We start from the raw sequence: 24,901 nt of genomic DNA, 5'->3' as shown, positions 1-24,901 counted from the left end.
AATATTGTCTTTAAGGAAGGGAAGCTCATGCTGCCCTGAGCCATTGTGATTGTTGACCTGTTTCAAGAGTGAGAGAGAGCGAGAAGCATGCAACAAGAAGTTGATCAACTCATCAGCGAATTATCCAAATTTTCAATCGCAATTTTGCTTTTACCTCATAACATCCCTAATAGTGATCAAATTAGGTAACTTTAATACACTGAAACTGTACTTTTATATTCATATGAGAGGAATAAACGTTAATGTTTCATATGCTAACATTACTGTTATTACTGTGTTATTATTTTGCAAGCTACATTTAATGTGTGTATGAATGAGAAAATCAAATCAAAGGTGTAGACCTTACAGTGAAATGCTTACTTACAAGCCCTTAACAAACAATGCAGTTTAAAGAAAAATGGCTAAAATAAAAAAGAAAGATAAGAATAAAATATAATTTAAGAGCAGCAGTAAATAACAATAGTGGGGCTACATACAGGGGGTACCGGTACAGAGTCAATGTACGGGGGCATCGGTGTCAAGGTAATTGAGGTAATAAGTACATGTAGGTAGAGTTATTAAAGTGACTATGCATAGATAATAACAGAGAGTAGCAGCAGCATAGAAGGGGGGGGGGGGGGGGGGGGGGGGCAATGCAAAAAGTCTGGGTAGCCACTTGAATAGCTTTTCAGGAGTCTTATGGCTTGGGAGTAGGAGCTGTTTAGAAGCCTCGTGGACCTAGACTTGGTGCTCCGGTACCGCTTGATGTGTGGTAACAGAGAGAACAGTCTATGACTAGGGTGGCTTGAGTCTTTGACAATGTTTAGGGCCTTCCTCTGACATTGCTTAGTAAATAGGTCCTGGATGGCAGGAAGCTTGGCCCCGGTGATGTGCTGGGCCGTACGCACCACCCTTTGTAGTGCATTGCGGTCGGAGGCCGAGCAGTTGCAATACCAGGCAGTGATGCAACCGGTCAGGATGCTCTCGATGGTGCAGCTGTAAAACCTTTTGCGGATCTGAGGACCCATGCCAACTCTTTTCAGTCTCTTGAGGGGGAATAGGTTTTGTCGTGCCCTCTTCACGACTGTCTTGGTGTGCTTGGACCATGTTAGTTTGTTGGTGATGTGGACGCCAAGGAACTTGAAGCTTTCAACCTGCTCCACTACAGCACTGTCGATGAGAATAGGGGCGTGCTCAGTCCTCCTTTTCCTGTAGTCCACAATCATCTCCTTTGTCTTGATCACGTTGGGGGAGAGGTTGTTGTCCTGGCACCACACGGTCAGGTTACTGACCTCCTCCTTATAGGCTCATCGTTGTCGGTGATCAGGCCTCATCGTTGTCAGTGATCAGGCCTACCACTGTTGTGTCATCAGCAAACTTAATAATGGTGTTGGAGTCGTGCCTGGCCGTGCAGTCATGAGTGAACAGGGAGTACAAGAGTGTACTGAGAACGCACCCCTGAGGGGCCCCCGTGTTGAAGATCAGCGTGTTGTGTTGTTACCCTTACCACCTGGGGGCGGCCCGTCAGGAAGTCCAGGATCCAGTTGCAGAGGGAGGTGTTTAGTCTCAGGGTCCTTAGCTTAGTGGTGAGCTTTGAGGGCACTATGGTGTTGAACGCTGAGCTGTAGTCAATGAATAGCATTTTCACATAGGTGTTGCTTTTGTCCAGGTGTGAAAGGGCAGTGTGGAGTGCAATAGAGATTGCATCATCTGTGGATCTGTTGGGGCGGTATGAAAATTGGAGTGGGTCTCGGGTTTCTGGGATAATGGTGTTGATGTGAGCCAAAGCCTTTCAAAGCATTTCATGGCTACAGATGTGAGTGCTACAGGTCGGTAGTCATTTATGCAGGTTACCTTAGTGTTCTTGGGCACAGGGACTGTGGTGGTCTACTTGAAACATGTTGGCATTACAGACTCTGATAGGGAGAGGTTGAAAATGTCAGTGAAGACACTTGCCAGTAAACCCATGTCCCACAGCTCTTCTTCTTGTTTGTCGAGTCAACCAGCATTTTGTCTCAGCTAGTCTCTCGGTTTCTTGCCCTCCAGGTTTTGACCCTTGCCTGTCCTGACTCTGAGCCCACCTGCCTGACCTCTCTGCCTGCCCCTGAGCCTGCCTGCCTTGACCTGTCGTTTGCCTGCCCTGTTGCTGTAATAAATGTTGTTACTTCAACACAGTCTGCATTTGGGTCTTACCTGAAACCTGACAATTTAAGAGTGTAGCTAATATGTTTTAGAATAAAATTTGATTGCATTTTTGAATAGTTTGCAAGCTTACTGGCTAGTCAGTGGCTACTGTGAGCAAGAATGTCACGTTGCCATGAACAACAAAAGATAAGGCAATTCATGTAAATTGAAAAGTTTATCTACATACTATGTAAATTGAAATCTTGTGTTTCTGCCTCTCCTTTAATGTTTGTCAATGAGAATAGGCACTTACCGTAAAACTTACATTGATAGCCTGTGCATTTATTTGCTTAAATCACTGAACACAACAGACGCTTTTTAGAGACAGGCTTCTATTTGAGCCTTAATTTCCTTAATACACACAGCTTTTGCTTATTTTCATAGTTAATTGTTTCATTCCAGCATTCACTTCCAATATTTTAGTCGATTTCTGGGGGTTTGTTTACTGTTTTTGTGCTTGCAAGTTAGCTAACAGTTCTCAGCTGTTAGCAGCCAATGGCAAGAAGTTTCTTACTGGCAATAAAAACAGATGATTGACATAATTTTTTCAAGTCATTACAGAATTATTTAATTTAACAAATTAAACCATAAATCTTGTAAACAATTAATGGTAACCCCGTAAACAATTCATTTAGACCCAGAGTTTTATTTGAAACTGGTTTATTTGCTGAAATGTGTGCCGTTGCCCGGAGACTCAGCGTTTAATGGAAGTTTTACGGTATTCAAAATGATTCACAGCTATAATTGCTACCAAAGGTGCTTCCACCAAGTACTAACTCTGGGTTGTGAAGACATGAGCAATCAAGACATACATATTTTCTTATGAAGAAACAGTTATATATATTTTTCTTTCACTTTGAGAATGTGGAGCAGGTTGAATAGATACATAGGATTCTTTTTTAATTGAATCCCTTTTTAGATTTAGTTTTAAGGCAGCAAAATGTGAAACTTTGCAATGGGTGTGTAGAATTTCACTAGACACTGTATCTATCTGAAAGTTTTGTAACGTTGCACCCTTCTGAACAGGCCCCAGATCAAATATGCTGTAAACCATCAGGACTGTTCACACCTCCTCTGATACAGTACATAGCATGTAAATACTGAATTCAGTTCAAATAGAGAAAACACTACACTCGCCAACCACACCAAATCTTAACGGAGGACATACAGTACAGTAATACCTCTGGGTCCAGACACAATCTAAATTAAACAAACACATATGTTGTACGATGTCCTTTTTCAAACAAATCTAGAGCATCTTTGTGTTTCTCCTTCCATGACAGTCAGCCTCCATCTTCCCGACTAGCAGCCAACACAAGCCCCTACTGAGCCACGGGAAAGAATCTACTAAATCTTTCAAAAGCCTCCTCTCCCTATCCCTTCTTCATGACTAAGATAGAAAGCAGCAGCAGCGAGTCTGCCTTACTGGCTGACTGAGGATTTGCAGCAGTAGTCATGCTGAAGTCAGTGTCCCAGGAGTGGGAAATAAATCAATCCATCCATCCATCCTCCCCTCCACCACCCTGCTCTCCCTACCCAGCGTGCTCTTGGCCGGACACAGGGTCCCACACACAGTCCAGGCCATGGGCAGCATCTCCATGCAGCATCCACCCCTTCCCTTCCTCCCTCCATCCCTCCATTCCTTCTCCATCCATTCTTCCCAACATTAGCTTGTGTGAGGCTAACACTTACCCTGTTCCGGGTAGGGGGCCGACTCATGTAGGGGTTTTGCACCACGCTAGCGCTAGTCATTCAGACGACTGATGGTGGCCCGAACTAACAAAAATGAAGATCTCTTGTCACCTCCCCAAAAGAGACCAGAGGAAGAAGCGCAGAGGCGTCAAGCTGCTATACTAATTGTCCAGGACAGTTACAGCAGTTACAGTGGTGTGCCAGCCAGTGAGCAACGGCCAGCACTACACCCCCACCTTTTCCCCTCCGCCGCCCCTCACTATGACATGTCAGACAGGAAGTGCTTTCTGTGCCTATCAGAGGACGCCTTTCTGTTCTACAAACACCAGCAAAATATTCCCACAAGTAAATTATTCAGGTCGCTTTTGCACTAAAAGCTTTTCATTGTCTGAACCACTAGAAATACATTTTTTGCCTGTTCCGTTGTATGTGTGTGTATATAAAATGTAAAACACACCCTCACTGGCTCCACAAGAGGTGAATAACATAGTTTGTAGGACTGCAAGTCCATCTCTTATGAGGGACCAATGATTAAAATCGTATTATAGAGTTTAATGGGATGTTGCATAGTTAGTTGTAGTCTGGGGGCACAGAAGGAGTGTGTGTGTGTGTGTGTGTGTGTGTGTGTGTGTGTGTGTGTGTGTGTGTGTGTGTGTGTGTGTGTGTGTGTGTGTGTGTGTGTGTGTGTGTGTGTGTGTGTGTGTGTGTGTGTGTGTGTGTGTGTGTGTGTGTGTGTTTGGTTTTACTATCCTTGTGGACCAGAAGTCCTCACAAGAATGGTAAAATAAGGAACATTTATTTTGCCAGTCCCCACAAGGAAAAAGGCTATTTTAGGCTCAGGAGTTCGGTTTAGGGTTAGAATTGGGGCTTGGGCTAGAATTAGGGTTAGTGTTAGGGGTTAGGGAAAATAGGATTTTGAATGGAAATCAATTGTTTGGTTCCCACAAGGATAGTAAAACAAATGTATGTGTGTGTGTGTGTCAGTCACATAGCGCCTTGGACATAAACCATGTTTATGCCTGCTCTGTAAAGTTTCTTAAAACACCACTTTTCCATCACTGCATGAACTGCTCTTTCTCCATAACTCATTGGCCCTGTGAATCATTTCAAAATCTTCCTTCCATCCATCCAACAAGGTTGGAATTGTATAACCAATAAGAGTATAACCATATACCAATCAGTGATCCACTCAAGGAGAAGTGGAAACATTCAAACACATTGTACTAGCTCATCTTTTATACTGAAATCACTGTCCAACTTCCCATCAATACAAAGATAGCCATCAACGTTGTACCACTTGGAAGTACAAAAGCACCACAATGCAGTGTTTCTCCACACAACTAACAGGACCAGGTTTGTCTGAAAATTGTCCTATCTATTATTTAGGATCCACCATTTGCCAGCCATGTCCCAGCCAACCCTAAATAGAAAACTCTGATATCCATTGGTTTACTGCTTGGTACTTTTTAATGGAGTCTTTAAGTTTGCTGCTGTCAGAATGTGTCAGTTTGTAACATCCCAGTGCTTCCCACGGGTAGAGGGTAAGGAAAACGTGTGTGTGTGTGTGTGTTTGCGTGCATGTGTGCGCATGCTCCGTGGGTACCTGCTACCCCCTGGGCCGTTAGCCAATTCATATTGATTGGAAAGACTGGCATAATTATAAGCAATATAATAGCTCCACTTTGCTCTCCGGTAGGCTACATGTAATTTTGCCATATTGCATAGCTGTCCAATCCTCGGGGCAATGGGTTGTTTGTCGACAGTGCTTAAGGGTTTCATTGGAATCAAAGGGGACACAGGTCATCAGAGATAATGTGGTTTTACATTTTTTCTTTATGTTTTACACTTTATGTTGCACACTTAAAAATATGAGAGAGGCCTGTAATTTTCATCATAGGTACACTTCAACTATGACAGACAAAATGAGAAAAATAAATCCAGAAAATCACATTGTAGGATTTTTAATTAATTAATTTGCAAATTATGGTGGAAAATAAGTATCTAGCACTGTCGGAGCTAGAAGCACAAGCATTTTGCTACACCTGCAATAGCGAAACATCACTGGCATGATGTCAGCTGGTCCTTTTGTGGCAGGGCTGAAATGCAGTGGAAATGTTTTTGGGGGATTCAGTTCATTTGCATGGCAAAGAGGGACTTTGCAATTAATTGCAATTCATGTGATCACTCTTCATAACATTCTGGAGTATATGCAAATTGCCATCATACAAACTGAGGCAGCAGAATTTGTGAAAATTAATATTTGTGTCACTCAAAAATTTTAACAGGCTGTAAAAAAAACTGTCCTTTTAATGTCTGTGATAAGAAAAAATGGAGGATTGATCAACAACATTGTAGTTACTCCTCAATACTAACCTAATTGACAGTGAAACGAAGGAAGCCTATACAGAATACAAATATTCTAGAACATACATCCCTTTAGCAACAAGGCAGTAAAGTAATGTTGCAAAAAATGCTGCAAAAAAATGTGCGTTTAACTTTTTGTCCTGAATATAAAGTGTAATGTTTGGGGCAAATTCCATACACCACATGACTGAATAACACTCCATATTTTCAAGCATAGTAATGGCTGCATCATGTTATGGGTATGCTTGTAATCGTTAAGGACTGGGGAGTTTTTCAGGATAAAAAATAAATAAACGGAATAGAGCGAAGCACAGGCAAAATCTAAGAAGAAAACCTGGTTCAGGCTGCTTTCCACCAGACAATGGGAGATGAATTCACCTTTCAGCAGGATAATAACCTAAAACACATGGCCAAATCTACACTACCGTTCAAAAGTTTGGGATCACTTAGAAATGTCCTTGTTTTTGAATGAAAAGCAAATGTTTTGTCCAAGTGATCAGAAATACATTGTAGACATTGTTAATGTTGTAAATGACTATTGTAGCTGGAAATGGCAAATTTTTTATAGAATATCTACATAGGCGTACAGAGACCCATTATCAGCAACCATCACTTCTGTGTTCCAATAGCACGTTGCATTTAAAATGCTAACTGATCATTAGAAAACCCTTTTGCAATTATGTTAGCACAGCTGAAAATTGTTGTTCTAATTAAAGAAGCAATAAAAATGGCCTTCTTTAGACTAGTTGAGTATCTGGAGCATCAGCATTTGTGGGTTCGATTACAGGCTCAAAATGACTAGAAACAAATAACTTTCTACTGAAACTCATCAGTCTATTCCTGTTCTGAGAAATGAAGGCTATTACATGTGTGAAATTGCCAAGAAACTGAAGATCTTGTACAACGCTGTGTACTTCTCCCTTCACAGAACAACGCAAACTGGCTCTAACCAGCATAGAAAGAGGAGTGGGAAGCCCCAGTGCATAACTGAGCAAGAGGACAAATACATTAGAGTGTCTAGTTTGAGAAACAGACGCCTCACAAGTCCTCAACTGGCAGCTTCATTAAATAGTACCCGCAAAACACCAGCCTCAGTGAAGAGGCGCCTCCGGGATGCTGGCCTTCTAAGCAGAGTTGCAAAGAAAATGCCAGATCTCAGACTGGCCAATAAAAATAAAAGATTAAGATGGGCAAAAGAACACAGACACTGGACAAAGGAACTCTGCCTAATCTAAAGAAGGCCAGTTTCATTGCTTCTCTAATCAGCACAATAATTTTCAGCTGTGCTAACATAATTGCAAAAGGGTTTTCTAATGATCAATTAGTCTTTTAAAATTATAAACTTGGATTAGCTAACACAACATGCCATTGGAACACAGGAGTGATGGTTGCTAATAATGGGCATCTGTATGCCTATGTAGATACTCCATTAAAAATCAGCCGTTTCCAGCTACAATAGTCATTTACAACATTAACAATGTCTACACTGTATTTCTGATAAATTTGATGTTATTTTAATGGATAAAAAGTTTGCTTTTCTGTCAAAAACAAGGTCATTTCTAAGTGACCCCAAACTTTTGAACGGTAATGTACACTGGAGTTGCTTACCAAGACGACAGTGAATGTTCCAGAGTGACTTAAATCTACTTCAAAATCTATGGCAAGACCTGAAAATGGTTGTCTAGCAATACTGTCAATTAATATTTCGGTATTTTATTTTCAATAAATTTGCTAACATTTCTAAAAACATGTTTTCGCTTGATCGTTATGGAGTATTGCATGTAGATGGGTGAGATCATTTTTTAAAATTTAATACATTTTGAATTATGTCTAGAAGACAACATAATGTGGAATAAGGGGGTAATAAAGGGGGTAATGAAGCGGTATGAATGCTTTCCCGAAGGCACTGTACCTACTGTATATATACTGAGTATGCAAAACATTAAGAACACATGAGTTGTGTTCGAATACTCATACTAACCGCACTAGCCGTACTATTTGTAACGTGATTTGAGTATATCGTATGCTTATTGGTCATAGTATGGATATAGTTAGTATGCCAAAAGTTCCCAGATATCGTACTAAATTCTCCAAAATACGAAGTATCTATGCAGTGGACACTTCTTCTGTGCTTTTAGGGCCCATAATGCAATTCTTCAGAAAATGGGCATGGCTTTAAAACATTTTCAGATTTTTAGAAAATGGCAGAAAATATGCAGCCGAAGTCCGACGACAGCGGATACAAATTCATTGCTTTAACCAATTATGACAAATGTTAACAACATGTTGTGCAATGTAATAAAGTAATGACTTTTCAAATAAGTTACACGTTATGTTGGCTGACAATTTGTTAGCTACGCTATCCTTATGAACCTCATAGCATTACAGCAGTATGTACCAGTATGTTAGCTAGTTACCTAACTATAGTTGGTTACTAATATATCCAACTTGCCAGGCAATAATAGGATGCATAATAACTACCTAACTAAGTACCTGACGTTTATTGACTTGATTATTCACATCATTCTTGGCTAAGTGGTATAGTTGTTGTGCGTTTCAATGGACATTGTTAATTCTGTCTATCTACTCCGATTTCAGAGCACTCTTGTGCAGAATAACTGATGAATTTATGAATGCTCAACACCCGCTGAATATGGCCGATGTCAGTAAATGTTGGCAAAAAAGTATATTTAAATCGTTGCCAGCAGCACAGTTGCAGTCACCAACGCTCTGGATAACATGAAAACTGCCTAACCAGCTCGGCTAGGGCAAGTAAAATGATCAGAGTGAGGTGTTCTCTCATTTGGGTCTGGAAGTAGTTGGCTTGGCTGCTTGACTGCCGTTGAACACTCGGATCAACCCTACTTCTAGGCCAGAGCGTCCAGTGTGCGCTCTGAACGCTCCGAGAGCGAAACGCTCTGAATTTACGAATGGACAATCTGACCACACTCTGGATTTATGAATGCCCAGAGCGTACTCTGGCAATTAAATTTACGAATGCACCCAAAATCGAAAAATGTTTAGCTAGTCATTTGTTATGCTAACAAGCTAGCAAGAGGTTGCATAACAACCACATCAATTTCCGGCAGACAGGCAAAGCTCTAGTACGCTCAACTGAAACGATACTCTTCATTTACAGTATACTAAAATGAACTAATAGTATATAGTACGTAGTATATACTCATTAAGTATGTAGTATACAGTATGTTAGTGTGGGTATTCGAACACAGCTCTGCTCTTTCCATAACACAGACTGACCAGGTGAATCCAGGTGAAAGCTTTGATACCTTATTGATGTCACTTCAATCAGTGTAGATGAAGGGGAGAAAACTGGTTAAAGAAGGATATTTAAGCGTTGTGACAATTAAGACATGGATTATGCATGTGTGCCATTAAGTGCCATTACAACAAATGTAAGTGCCTTTGAACGGGGTATGGTAGTAGGTGCCTTGTGTACCGTTTTGTCAAGAACTGCAACACTGCTGGGTTTTTCGCATCTGTTATTCTCATTGAAAGCAAGTCTAAGAAGCGTTAGATCATTTCTATATGCGTTGTCTCTATGCTTTCCCTTCTTAAGTGTTGTTTATACATCTTTTACTTTCGGTTTTGTAAACCAGCTTCAAACAGCTGAAAATACAATGTTTTTGGTTATGGAAACATGTTTCACAGCGGTTAAGATGGTACAATGATTCTCTACACTATACTTGCTTGTTTTGTCAAATAAACTGAAACTCGTTTCAGGAAACAGGAGCGCCATTTGAACGTAAACTTTTTTTTAAATCATAATGCAATTTTGGGCAGTAATGCCTTCTGAAACATGTGACCTTTCATGTGCCTTAATAACAAACGTGTATGCCATCTGTAAATACGAATACAATTGTTAAATTACGAGCCTAGTTGGTTTAGCCACAGAAAAAGTAGGCAACCTTCCCACTAGCCATGATTGTCTGAGATAATGATTGGAATGGACATGCCGAGAGATGAGTTTGGATTGGTCTGCCATGAAGCACGCTTCTGTCTATAATATGAGCTGGTCAGTATGTGTAGGTAATCCTTTCTAACACAGCTTTTTTGAAAGATATCACGTAGTTAGAACTGCATAAGTGTTGCTCTCCACTTTCTGGAAGACGGAGTTTTGAAATCAGTGGAATTAGAGTATGATAGCTAAGGAGATTCTCGTGTTTGATTGCAAATATGCAGACAGAGTCGAAAAGAGAACACACAGAAGGCTGCTGTATAAAACACCTGTCTCCGGATTACAACTTCAAACCAAGAGCAACCATGGCATCCGTGACAGAGAGGGAGAAGCGTCCATCCATGTATATGGGTGAGAGAGTCTAGCTAGCTACATTTTCAGATATTATACATTTGTAATTTTGTCACAAAGTCGTTTTCATTTAAAAGTTTAAGTGTACTGTTAGCCAGCCAGTTAACATTCCGTGTATGATCTCTGTAGTAATATTATTCATATTATTGTTGAGCTAGCTAGCTATGTCTAAACAAAGACTCCACTATGCAAGTAACTATTTCAATAGAATGTTTATGATGTCACTGTGACAACTGTCAATAGACGTAGCTGGTAAATTCGCTCTGGTTATCTACTCAGATTTCATAGCACTCTCGTCTAAGTGTGCAAGAGCGGAGAATAACTGACGAATTTACGAACGCTCAACACCCGTTGAATATGGCCGGTGTCAGTAAACGTTGGCAAAAAAGCATCACAAAATGTTTTCCAGCAGCACAGTTGCAGTCACCGTGCTCTGGATAACATAAAAACAGCCTAACCAACTCTGGTGGGGCAAGTAAAATGGTCAAAGTGAGCTATTCTCTCATTTGTGTCTGGAAGTGGCTAGCAAGCTAGCCAACGTTAGCCAGTTAGCTTAGGTGCTTGACTACTGTTGTTAGGTCAGAAAGCTCGGATCAACCCTACTCCTCGGCCAGAGCGTCCTGTGTGCGCTCTGAACGCTTCCAGTGCGAAATGCTCTGAATTTACGAATGGACAATCTGACAATGCTATGAGTTTACAAATGCCAAGAGCACACTCTGGCACTCCAAATTAAATTTATGAACACACCCGTAGTATAAACCAGCCGTTAGTCTTGAAATCTTCAGATGGGTAGTACATAGCCTCACATGTGAATCCTTAAAGAGATGGGTGGGGCTAAAGCTTAAGACGGTGTGAACAATGCTGAAAGGGTGTAGACAAAGAAGAGCTCTCCAGTAGGTACCAAAACATTCAAGGACCATTTTCTCAAAGTGAGGTTAAAAGTTTATCAACTTTCAAAGCAGACTTTCCCATTGTTCCTCAACTGTAGTGTATGATATACAATTTTCTAGCTCTGAGTCTCTACTTTTATCCAATGTAAAAAAAAACATTTCAAATTTTGCTACATAAGACCGAATCGAGCTGGTCGTTCACAAATTAATTTTAGCAACCAGGAAATGGCAGAGCAATTTCTGCATAGTGCATCTTTAATATTTTATGAGCTGGTTCCACAGGCATACCACTGTGGTTCATTGACCGAGGAGTGACAGAGAATATGACTGTATATCCAGGGAAGAGGGATATAAGACAGACAAATTGTACCTGTAGTACTGCAGCTGTCGCTTGCTGGGACTCCCATGGCTCCCATACCGAGCACTGGAGAGAAAAATAGAAAAACAGCAAGCAGGAGCGGGAGAGCATTGTCAAGCAAGCAAGAGAGATACGAGGCAACCTACAAGTAATACAAGGGTAAAATAAAGCAGAACTACAATACTACAGCACTAAGCCAATTTTCCCTGCTGCTGTGAGGCTGTAATCTTTCAGCCATACATGTATGGCTCCACCTAGTGTTGATTCTGTGTGTGTGTGTGTGTGTGTGTGTGTGTGTGTGTGTGTGTGTGTGTGTGTGTGTGTGTGTGTGTGTGTGTGTGTGTGTGTGTGTGTGTGTGTGTGTGTGTGTGTGTGTGTGTGTGTGTGTGTGTGTGTGTGTGTGTGTGTGTGTACACGTTTTACTAAACTTGTGAGGACCAAGAGTCCTCACAATAACAGTAATTCAGGGAAGTGAGGACATTTTGCCTATCCTCATTTATAAAAAGGCTATTTTAGGCTTGGGTTAGGTTTAGGGTTAGGGTTAGAATTAGGGTTATAGTTAGAATTATGATTAGGGGTTAGGTTTAGGGTTAGAAGTTAGGGTTAGGGGTTAGGGAAAATTGGATTTTGAATGGGAATCAAGTTTGGTCCCCACAAGGATAGTAAAACAAATGTGTGTGTGTGTGTGTCTGTGTGTTTGTATGTGCATGTGTGTGTGCGTGTGTACTTTTTACTATACTTGTGAGTACCCAAAATCCTTACAAGAATAGCAAACCAACAACAATTCTGTGAAGTCAGGACATTTTGCCAGTCCTCACTTGTATAAATACTATTTTAGGCTTAGGGGTTAGGTTTAGGGTTAGAATTGGGGTTAGGGGTAGCAGTTATGTGTGTGTGTGTATGTGTGTGTGTGTGTGTGTGTGTGTGTGTGTGTGTGTGTGTGTGTGTGTGTGTGTGTGTGTGTGTGTGTGTGTGTGTGTGTGTGTGTGTGTGTGTGTGTGTGTGTGTGTGTGTGTGTGTGTGTGTGTGTGTGTGTGTGTGTGCGTGTGTGTGTGCGTAACACTAACCTTAACCCCTAAACCTAAAACTAACCCCAACTCCTAACCCTCCCAAAAGTCCTCACAAGAATAGTAAACCAACAAAAATGCAGGGTGGTGAGGACATTTTGCCGGTCCTCACTTGTAAAAACGCTATTTTAGGTTTAGGGGTTTGGTTTAGGATTAGGGTTAGTGGTTAGGTTTATGATTAGGATTAAGAGGGTTTCTGTTTGTGCTGGTATCAAACCCTGGGTTGCACTGGCCTATTGAAACTTCCTGCTCTGTTTGCATATTGCACGTCAGTCCGGTACCTATACAAAGTCCTCACAAGTATGATAAGTCATAGCTGTGTGTGTGTGTGTGTGTGTGTGTGTGTGTGTGTGTGTGTGTGTGTGTGTGTGTGTGTGTGTGTGTGTGTGTGTGTGTGTGTGTGTGTGTGTGTGTGTGTGTGTGTGTGTGTGTGTGTGTGTGTCTGTTGTACCTGTAGATCATGCCAGGGGATGCATGTTGTTTATGGGAGAGGCGCGCTGGCGAGTCCTGGTTGGATTCAGGATACATGTAGTCACGAGGTGGGGAGCGTGGCGGGATGGAACGCCTGCTGTGGGGTCACGCTCTCACCTATGACCTCTTACCTCTGTGGACAGACAAGAAACGACAGGGTAAGACTGAACTTGCTGGGTTTAGAGAATGTATGGTGAGTCTTCCATAAAGTCTTTAAATAAATACAATATCTGAAACGAGATAGTGTTTCCAGAGGCTTCAGCGCTCTCAATTTTATATTGTTCTATTGTGCCTCCTAGAGTCTGCTAAGGGATTTTCATGACAATGTAGGGTATTTTGAAGGGTTGTAGCTGTCACATTGGGTTTATGTGGGGAGTGCATCACCATTTCAGAGGGGGAGAAGCATTAGCCTAAACCCTTCATGAAATTAATTTCTGAAGTCAGGCTGGGTTATTTTAAGGGTTTCTGCACATAGCCAAAGGGAAACAAGTATCGGTAAGATGTTTGCCTATCTGATGGTGTTTCTAGAAGCATCAGAAGTGTCATAAGGCTTCTAATGTTCTACGGACAAACCCTCCAATAGATGTTGCTGTTCTCTAACAATACCTGACCATTCTCAATCAGAACAAAGCAAGCAAATCACTTTAATAAAAGTCCCATTTAATTATTGCTTTTTACACATTTCATTCAGCAAAAAATGTGACAATCATCCCCCACCCCTGGATTAAGACACTGTGGATTCATTTTCTGAACCAATCTACTTAAAGGCCAGTGTTCTCTCTGATTCTGTCATCCCGTTGGATTCTATTTCCCCTAACTCTGTTTGAAAAGAAACGGAAAGGCAATATTTAAAAAAATTCTAACAAATGTCGTAGGATCATTGATATAAACACAATTGGATGTAGCAGATGATGTGGTGTCACTGTTAGAGATTTGGTTCAAATCTAAAAATGCCTATCCAAATGCATGGCTGTTGAATAAAATGGCCAACTCGAAAGGTTAGTCACATTTTCACTGTATTAGTGAAGGTCATGTCCTACAGTATCATACACTGAGTAGAATAAAAAAATAAAAATGCACACTGAAACCCACAGTTTAAATCAAATCCACTGTAAAACCAAGAGAGTTGTTCACCTTCCAGGTCATAGATAGAGAATGTATGGTGAGTCTTTTGAGCTCCCGAGTGGCACAGTGGTCTAAGGGACTGCATCTCATTGCAAGAGGCATCACTACAGTCCCTGGTTTGAGTCCAGGCTGCACCACATTCAGCAGTGATTGGGAGTCTCACAGGGTGGTGCACAATTGGCCCAGCGTCGTCCAGTTTTGGTTGGGGTAGCCCGTCATTGTAAATAAGAATTAGTTCTTAAATTACTTGCTTAGTTAAATAAAGGTAAAAATGTATAGGCCTCATGCCACTGTTAAAGGAGGGCTGTTGCATGCTCTGGTGTGGTCTCTGTGGCTGAAGTGCATCAATGTTACGACTCATTACCCTCAGCATTCTGAGGGAACGGTCATGATAAAGCAGGGGCAAATCATGTGAAGGTGACTCCAAACTCCCTCCTCCAACTCATTGAGATACAAAACAGGGCTGGCCATAGTAATAATGGCTGCCTACTAGCCATTGAGCAGTTTCTGGAAGATATTCTGTAGTCTGGCTGATACCAAATTCAAAATCCTCCTGACTTCAGTCTGGAAAGTCTGTTTTGATGTTATGCCTTGATAATGAAGGGGGCTGTGCTTTTACTGGTTGATTCTCCTCCATGTCTTTTGCACTCAAACACCCACAAGCACAGCCACACACGGCCCCCTTCCATCACAACTGTTGGATTTTCAAATCCTAACAACGAGAGGTCTCAACCCCCCAGGAAATAAAAAACATTATGAGAGATCCAATCAATGTGTCCGCTCAATTTCTGAGTGAATATTGCATTAACAAACGACCTCAGGCACCATAGTGAAATGGCCATCTGAAATGGCACCCTTTCCCCTAAATGGTGCATTACCAGAGCCCTGGTCAGAAGTAGTGCACTATATACAGTATGGAAAAGGGTGCCATTTCAGACACATCCAACATTTTTATTTCCAGATTCAGCATTAGTCATCTTTGACAATGTTCCTTTCTAAATCGTCATGAAGAATCGGTTGGCAAAAATAATCTTAATTTAATATAGATATGTGAACTATGGTGCCCGTGTAATACAGTACTTTTGGCCAACTCTGCATTTAGTCACACAAAGGCATCATCGTCCATTGAATATAACATACAATGGGCCTATTAGTTGATGTGACTGTACAAACAGTAGATGGACCACTTTTTTTTATTATATAAGTCGTAAAACGGAGGAAAACAGACCGAAACAGGGAGGGACTACCTGAACTTGTTTTCCTTTTCCGTAGCAAAACTTTTTGCTACGCTGTGCACTAATGAATGCAACCATAGTTTTCCCACTGTCATATAGTTTCACTGTTAAATCCGTCCCTTGCCCTTGGTCTGATAAATCAGCCTAAAACCGCTGGTGTAATTGGAAATGCATACTCCCTCGATCTAAGAATAGAAGTTCATTAAAAAGTGGAAAGGTCTGACTGAATACAAGAATAACAGATTACAATAGGAGGCTGAGCAGGGAGAATGGCAACCAAGAGGGACATGGACCAATTCAGACTATGGCCCAGTCCAAAAAGAACCCCTTGCACCCTAGGCACTTGAATAGAATGTGAAAGAATTTTAAAGGATAAGCAATATGGGGGTTGCTCCACCTTTCCCTCTGATAGGCTGGGTGAAATTTTCACATAATTGCTAATACCTATTCAATCCTTTCAGATGAATAGAAATTGACTGCCAACATACACATGGAATTTGGTGTTGAAAATGTAGTGCATAGCTGTAGGCATTACACTAAGCAGTAACCTGGTTTCTACTTTAAAAATACATCGATCCCAGATGCCCTCTCCATTTTTTTCCTGCCTCCCGTGTGTGTGTGCGTGTGTCTTTATGTGTGTATGTGAGAGCGTGTGTTTGTGCTGACGAGGAGCCCGGGGAGGCCAACCTGCTCCTGCCTCTTGCACCCCGTCCTTGTTCCGGCCAAGGAAGCAGAGAGCCAGCCAAGAAGAATTTTCCTGGCACCAAATGAAACATGACAGAAATGGTGCCATAAAACAAGTGAAGAGTCTGAGTTCCACCATTCCTGTAACTTTTGAGCCTAAATAGCAACTGAAACAACCCACCACATTCCTCCGGCTGCAGCTGCTTTTGAACCAAACACAAGCCATGATAGTGGATCAACAACTCCCAAGAGCTAGTGACCAAGAGGTGAGACGGGAAGGTGTCCAACGTATCCATAGTCAACAAAATGTGTTCTTGCTCTCTGAAGTCAGTGCTGCATGAGGTGACATGACATATAGAAACCGTAAACCAAACCTCTAAATGAATCTCCAACAGGTAGACTCCAGTTTTTCAAACAAAAAAGGGAATAGAAAGAGGTAGAAGGGAGAGATGGCAAAGGGAGGAGGAACACATTGACTAACAGTGTATCGTGGAGCAACACATGGGGACTCTGCAGCTTACTCTCAGCCAATAACAACTCATCTGGGACAAACTCCAACCAAGTGGATGGTGGGGCGTCCGCAGCTGGCTTCCGACGGGAGAGGACGTTTGATGTATCACCCTCAGCTCACATTTCTGCTGTCTCATGCCATCATCATCGGCTTTCAGCAGCAGGGAGGGAGGGAGGGAGGAGAGGTGTCGGAGAGACAGAGTGCTCACTTTGCAGCTATGCCTGAGGTGACACTGATGGGAAAGACTAGAGCCTGGATCACACAGGGATGCAGCTACAGTATAGAGCGGACATAGAGTGTATAGTTGATACAATCCCAATCAGCAGACAATCTACATCCAAATCATAATCAGGTCCTGTGTTGCTCAGTTAAAAAAGCATGGCATTTGCAATGCCAGGTTTGTGGGTTTGATTCCCACGAGACCAGTACGAAAATGTATGTACTCACTGCTGTAAGTCGCTCTGGATGAGAGCGTCTGCTAAATTACTCAAATGTAAAACATTTTAATAATATTAGTGTGATGAAAATAAATTGTCTACTGAGTGATTCCATATGAAACCAGGAGAAAAAATATATAAATACCACAATATTTTTTTTTTATTTTTTACTTCAATATATATGAATATTGACAAATCTAAACATGAATATTGAAAAAACTCAACTGTGGATTTGGATTATTTTTCAATATATTGTTGAACATAATATACTCTATGGTCAGTTTAAAGTTTCAGAGTGGGATGTCTGCCAGTTTTAAAGTTATTTTATAGAGAGAAATTGGTAAAGTAGGAAATGTAACCAATCACAGCCCTCCTGTATCATTGTACATCCTGAAAATCACCAGCAGATGACGGCCACTTTGAATTCAATTTCACATTCACTCTGTTGGTAATGCCTACAAATTGGATGATGACTCTTAAAGTAGCAGAGATTCCATTTGGGAACTTTGATATGCCCATACAGTATATTATACTCAACAATATATTACAAAATGTGCCAAATCCAAAATTGTTTTTTTTCAATATTCATGTCTATATTTTTCAATGTTCATAAATTCATGTATATTCATTATCAAGTCAACATCCACAAGGCCGCAGGGCCAGAAGGATTACCAGGACGTGTTCACCGAGCATGCGCTGACCAACTGCCAAGTGTTTTCACTGACATTTTTAAACTGTCCCTGACTGAGTCTGTAATGCCAACATGTTTCAAGCAGACCACCATAGTCAATGTACCCAAGAACAGTAAGGTAAATCTGCCTAAATGACTACCGACCCGTAGTACTCACGTCTGTAGCCATGCAGTGCTTTGAAAGGCTGGTCATGGCTCACATCAACGCCATTATCCCAGAAACCCTAGACCCACTCCAATTTGCATACCGCCCCAACAGATCCACAGATGATGCAATCTCTATTGCACTCAACACTGCCTTTCCCACCTGGACAAAAGGAACACCTATGTGAGAATGCTATTCATTGACTACAGCTCAGCATTCAACACCATAGTGCCCTCAAAGCTCATCACTAAGCTAAGGACCCTGGGACTAAACACCTCCCTCTGCAACTGGATCCTGGACTTCCTGACGGGCTGCCCCCAGGTAGTAAGGGTAGGTAACAACACATCCGCCATGCTGATCCTCAACACGGGGGCCCCTCAGGGGTGCGTGCTCAGTCCCCTCCTGTACTTCCTGTTCACTCATGACTGCATGGCCAGGCACGATTCCAACACCATCATCAAGTTTGCCAATGACAAAATAGTAGTAGGCCTGATCTCCAACAACGATGAGACAGCCTATAGGGAGGAGGTCAGAGACCTAGCCATGTGGTGCCAGGACAACAACCTCTCCCTCAACCTGATCAAGACAAAGGAGATGATTGTGGACTACAGGAAAAGGAGGACTGAGCACGGCCCAATTCTCATCGACAGGGCTGTAGTGGAGCAGGTTGAGAGCTTCAAGTTCCTTGGTGTCCACATCACCAACAAACTGTCATGGTCCAAACACACTAAGACAGTCGTGAAGAGGGCACGACAAAACCTATTCCCCCTCAGGAGACTGAAAAGATTCGGCATGGGTCCTCAGATCCTCAAAAGGTTCTACAGATTCACCATTGAGAGCATCAGGACTGGTTGCATCACTGCCTGGTATGGCAACTGCTCGGCCCCTAGCCCAAGGCACTACAGAGGGTAGGGCATATTGCCCAGTACATCACCGGTGCCAAGCTTGCTGCAATCCAGGACCTCTATGCCAGGTGGTGTCAGATGAAGGCCATAAAAATTGTCTGAGACTCCAGCCACCCTAGTCATAGACTGTTCTCTCTGCTACCGCACGGCAAGCTGTACTGGAGCGCCAAGTCTAGGTCCAAAAGGCTTCTCAACAGCTTCTATCCCCAAGCCATAAGACTCCTAAACAGTTAATCAAATGGCTACCCAGACCCCTCTTTTACGCTGCAACTACTCTCTGTTTATTAGTTATGCAGTCACTTTAACTCATGTACATATTGCTATTGTTATTTTACTGCTGCTTTTTAATTATTTGTTACTGAACTGTCATTTTTCTTAACTTCTTAAAGCATTGTTGGTTAAGGGCTTGTAAGTAAGCATTTCACTGTAAGGTCTACACCTGCTGTATTCAGTGCATGTGACGAATACAATTTGATTTGATTTGAAGAGAACTCCTGGACTATGAAGGCAGAGAGGAGAGGACCTTCAGTTGTGCTACCTTTCTGTAACCACACATTTACAACAAAACGTGTAAATTGTTTAGCACCACCTACAATAACCATAACCATAATCAGGTTTGTCAGTGTTCTTTTTTTCAACTTCTTTTTCCTGAATGATATCGGATGGATTTCTATAACTGAGCAAAAAAGGCTCTCATTGATACATTACGAATCTATGGGTCCAGAAGTGATTTTGACTTTTAGAGAAAAAGACAAGACCAAGACACTGATCTTGACTGAAGGTCTCCATCTGAAGCCCATTTGTAATTAGGCTATGTTTGTATCTCATCCTCCTTCTCCAATGTTCCTCGGACCATCAATCTCCTTGCTCTGAGTAAACCATTGCGACTATTTAATACAGAGCGTGATTCCGTTTCACAATCGTCAATATTTAATGGTGTTAACTCAGATGGAAACAGCAGGATATGTGACACCAGATGCAAAGCTCAAAGGGGTTGGGAGGGTATTAGTAACAATTCTGAAATGGCTGTTAGAAGGTTTCTAGGAAGTTAGTAGTTTGTTATCATGGAGTTGAACAAAATGGCCAAATAACCAAAGCATGGCTCATATTCACTCTAAGAACAGAACATTTGGAGAATGTAGGTTGCTTCAGAAACAAATCCATTGATCCAAATTGTATTACTCAGTTCCTACTTCCAAAAATAATAATAATAATGATTATTATTATTATGATCATTTATTTAGTCCCTTTCGGGTAATTTGTCTTGCATCTCAACAAATCACAGCACAGCATTACCACATAAGTGCATAAATACATAATTCACAAGCAATAACTTCAGCAGACAACACAGGAATAGAGTTTTCTACTATTACTGAGGTAAAATAATGTCCCGATAATAAGCCTATAGTAAATGGTTTCTCCTTTCACAGGACAGATCCATCACCTAATATTTGTTCTAACCCAGTCAGTCTGTAGAGCCCCAGGTCAGAGGGCACTTAACATACGATCCAGAGAGGGAGGGAGCAACGCCTTGCAACAAGTCACGACCCCACTTCCTGACATCATCGCTGGACACAACGTGTCAATGTTCAGATAACAGCGCTGTAAGTGTGCAGAGCATAATGATCCACTTCTTAGCTGAACTGAGGATACCACTGACAGCTGCGCCAAATACGCTTGCCCCAGGATTAAATGATTTATGTATTATCAAACAGTAGATAAAAAAGCATCTCATATACAAAAAAGGAGCATGTCTGGTACAAAGTTGTGTATGACTAGTAGCCATACTTCTACTAGTATTTTTAAATCTGTTGCTAATGCTTGGTCTATAATTGCTGAGTCAAGAATTAGGACCATGGTAAAAACTGATATTTTGATCAATGGATAAATGTTGTTCTCTAAAAGCGTATTCAAACTCACAGATCCAGGACACTCGCTTGATCCAGGACACGTGCTTGTATTCAACAGCTTACTGCACCAAACAATGCAACAGTCACAAACCCAGTTTTGGAATGAATCCCAATTGCACATGCAATGCCCCCCATTGAATGCGCAAAAACAAAATACTCTAGCTAAACACTTCAGTAATTGGGCAAGAGCAGATTGGAGTATTAAACTGCATGTTGAAGACTCGGCCAACAATCTTTGACAAGGCAAAGTCTGCACAAAAAAACTAGTTTCATAGCCACGGAAACTGAACATGTCCTCTAACATGCATCAAACTGACACCTAAACCAATTGCAGAAATAGCAAACAAATAGTTCATCATAATTAAGAGATATCTCAAAGAGGACATTCACTGAAGATGACTGATTTCTACTGGTGGCAGACCATCTCTAGTGAGGCAATCATGCAGTTAACTTTCAAGTCTGGTTTGCACAGCAAGAAAATATAAATATGTTAAGATGATATCATCGTCTGCTAGAGACCACTGCAGCCCTGCAATGATACTATACAGCAACCAGCCATAATGCACATTCAGCACACCGGTATCTGGTCTACTCTGTCCTCCGGCACAGTGCTACTGCATGCTATTAGACTAAAACAGAACACTAGTTATTGAGCAATGTCATTGAGCTTCAGTACCCACCTTTGTCCTTTGCCAATGCCCAGTTTAGCTAACCCCAACCTGGCTCAGACGATGGAGATGATGGGTGGTGATGGAAGGGTAAGCAGAGATCTCTTTTAGAGAGTGAGAGAGGGACAAAGAGAGAGAAAAGGGGGGATGCCGGTGGCTAGCCTTCACTTGCTGTGTTCTTCCCTGCAGTGTCTGATTTTGCGCAACAGCATATCGGGAGTGAAGGGGGGGGGGGGGGGGGGGGGGGGAGAGAAATTATACCGCGAGAGAGATAATGTGATGAGTAAACTCAGAGAGTAACTGAGAGTCATCGTGGAGGAGCTTTCCCTCTTTCTCCGTGGCGCAGGCACCGACACATGCACCGACACATGCACACACTTCGGCAATATCAGATCTACTATAGAAACTAGACATATATTGACCTAACAATATATTCAATCAAATGATACAATACACATTATCCACAGGGCAAAAACTGGTTGAATCAACGTTGTTTCTACGTCATTTCAACAACAAAAATGAAATGTGATGACACTGAATTAACAATCAAATGACATGGTGAATTTTTTTGTTGAGTTCAAGTTGAATTCACGTTAGTTGACAACTCAACCAAATGTAAATCAAAACTAGATGTTGAACTGACATCTGTGCCCAGTAGGAACCTTTTGACTCTGGAAAGTATCTTGAACCTCAAGGGATTGCTCTAATTTTGTTCCTTGTGTGACAGACATGGTATCAAACCCATGTCCTCTGCACCCCTGAAGACAGTGTGTCTACTGAGTGTAAGCTTGGGGAGCTAACACAAGCATTCAGGTCTCAGACAATGCTGCTCATCATGCTAGTTCCTCTCCTAAGATTCTGACACACTGGCTCAAAGCAAAGTTAGTCTTGCCACACAAAGTGAATGGAAGTTTAAATGGGACCTGTCACCTCTCAAAGCAGGGTCACAAAAAGGGAGAGGAGCACTTCTTCCAGAGAGGCTCAAGTTTCTGTCACAGAGGTGTATATGGTCATATGGAATGTATTGTGGTTATTTTTTCCATCAGACTCAAACATTCAGCACTTTGCTGAAACTCTGCCCAAAGGTCATTATCAAAGGAAAGGACTGCTGCCATGAGGAAAAACACTAGCTTGGCCATTCCCTCAGAAAAGTATGCACCAATAAGGAACTTTTGACACCTCAAGGGTGTCTATCTCTGTTGCACAATAATACATTTTCAATTGTATTTCTAATTGTTTGTTTCCAGCTCTGATATTGGGTTTATAACTAAACTGGGCACATGCCATGCGTCAAGAAAGTACTTGGTTACCCATGCTTGCCAGGCTGTAGCGATACTATAGTCTGGTGTGTTGGGGGACAGATGTCACAACCTGCAGTGTAAAAGACTCCGTGTGCTGAGCAGTGGAGGCTCCTCAGAGGCTACACTGAGGCTACACAGATAAAACTACACACAGTAATTATGACAACTTCCGGAGGATGTCCTCCAACCTATCAGACCTCTTGCAGCATGACATTTTGTCCACCCAATCAAAGGATAGGAGAATGAATCTAGTACTTAAAGCATAAGCTACAGCTAGCTAGCACTGCAGTGCATATAATCTGGTAAGTAGAGACAAAAATGAAGAGAAATAGAAAAATCACTATTAATTAAAGAGCAACAATAAAATGACAGTAGCAAGGCTATATTCAGGGGATACCAGTACAGAGTCAATGTGCGGGGGAACAGGTTAGTCGTGGCAATTGAGGTAATATGTACATGTAGGTAGAGTTAAAGTGACTATGCATAGATAATAAACAGAGAAGCAGCAGCGTAAAAATGGGGGGGGGGGGTCTTTGGCAATTTTTAGGGCCTTCCTCTGACACCGCCTGGTATAGAGGTCCTGGATGGCAGAAAGCTTGGCCCCAGTGATGTACTGGGCCATACGCACTACCCTCTGTAGTGCCTTGCGGTCAGAGGCCGAGCAATTGCCATGCCAGGCAGTGATGCAACCAGTCAGGATGATCTCGATGGTGCAGCTGTAGAACTTTTTGAGGATCTGAGGAGCCATGACAAATCTTTTCAGTCTTCTGAGGGGGAATGGCGTTCTCGTGCCCTCTTCATGACTGTTTTGCTGTCTTTGGACCAGGATAGTTCGGTGGTGATGTGGACAACAAGGAACTTGAAGCTCTCAACCTGTTCCACTACAGCCCCCGTCGATGAGAATGGGGGCATGCTCGATCCTCCTTTTACCTGTAGTCCACAATCATCTCCTTTGCTGTGATTACGTTGAGGGAGAGGTTGTTATCCTGGCACCACACTGCCAGGTCTCTGACCTCCTCCCTATAGGCTGTCTCATATTTGTTGGTGATCAGGCCTACCACTGTTGTGTCATCGGCAAATTTAATGATGGTGTTGGAGTCGTGCTTGGCCATGCAGTCATGGGTGAACAGGGAGTACAGGAGGGGACTGAGCACGCACCCATGAGGGCCCCTGTGTTGGGGATCAGTGTGGCGGATGTGTTGTTACCTACCCTTACCACCTGGGGGCGGCCGGTCAGGAAGTCCAGGATCCAGTTGCAGAGGGAGGTGTTTAGTCTCAGGGTCCTTAGCTTAGTGATGAGCTTTGAGGGCACTATGGTGTTGGACACTGAGCTGTAGTCAAAGAATCGCATTCTCATGTAGGTGTTCCTTTTGTCCAGGTGGGAAAGGGCAGTGTGGAGTGCAATAGAGATTGCATCATCTGTGGATCTGTTGGGGCGGTATGCAAATTGGAGTGGGTCTCTGGTTTCTGGGATAATGTTGTTGATGTGAGCCATGATCAGCCCTTCAAAGCACGTAATGGCTACAGACGTGAGTGCTATGGGTCAGTAGTCATTTAGGCAGATTACCTTGGTGTTCTTGGGCACAGGGACTATGGTGGTCTGCTTGAAACATGTTGGTATTACAGACTCGGTCAGGGACAGGTTGAAAATGTCAGTGAAGACACTTGCCAGTTGGTCAGCGCATGCTCGGTGTACACGTCCTGGTAATCCGTCTGGTCCTGCAGCCTTGTGAATTTTGACCTGTTAAAAGGTCTACTCACATCGGCTTTGGAGAGTGTGATCACATAGTCGTCCGGAACAGCTGATGCTCTCATGCATGTTTCAGTGTTGCTTGCCTCGAAGCGAGCATAGAAGTAATTTAGCTCTTCTGGTGGGCTTGTGTCACTGGGCAGCTCACAGCTGTGCTTCTCTTTGTAGTCCATAATAGTTTGCAAGCCCCGCCACATCCGCCGAGCG

General features: G+C 42.3%; 1 protein-coding gene across 1 annotated transcript in view; it reads right to left on the bottom strand.

Annotated features, from left to right (window-relative positions):
* Positions 1–21,856, bottom strand: part of LOC129830253 (voltage-gated potassium channel subunit beta-2-like) — a 111,219-nt gene extending 89,363 nt beyond the window's left edge. The window contains exons 1-3 of the mRNA XM_055892675.1: positions 21,656–21,856; positions 13,313–13,465; positions 11,807–11,860 (exon numbers count right to left, since the gene is read on the bottom strand). Coding sequence (XP_055748650.1) covers positions 11,807–11,860; positions 13,313–13,389 — 131 coding nt within the window. The 5' untranslated portion in view covers positions 13,390–13,465; positions 21,656–21,856. The remainder of the gene's footprint in view (positions 1–11,806; positions 11,861–13,312; positions 13,466–21,655) is intronic.
* Positions 21,857–24,901: the final 3,045 nt, after the last annotated feature.

This window comes from Salvelinus fontinalis, chromosome 31, assembly GCF_029448725.1.
Source record: "Salvelinus fontinalis isolate EN_2023a chromosome 31, ASM2944872v1, whole genome shotgun sequence".
In the NCBI taxonomy this organism is placed as follows: Eukaryota; Metazoa; Chordata; class Actinopteri; order Salmoniformes; family Salmonidae; genus Salvelinus; species Salvelinus fontinalis.
This window is presented reverse-complemented; position numbering and strand designations above follow the sequence as displayed.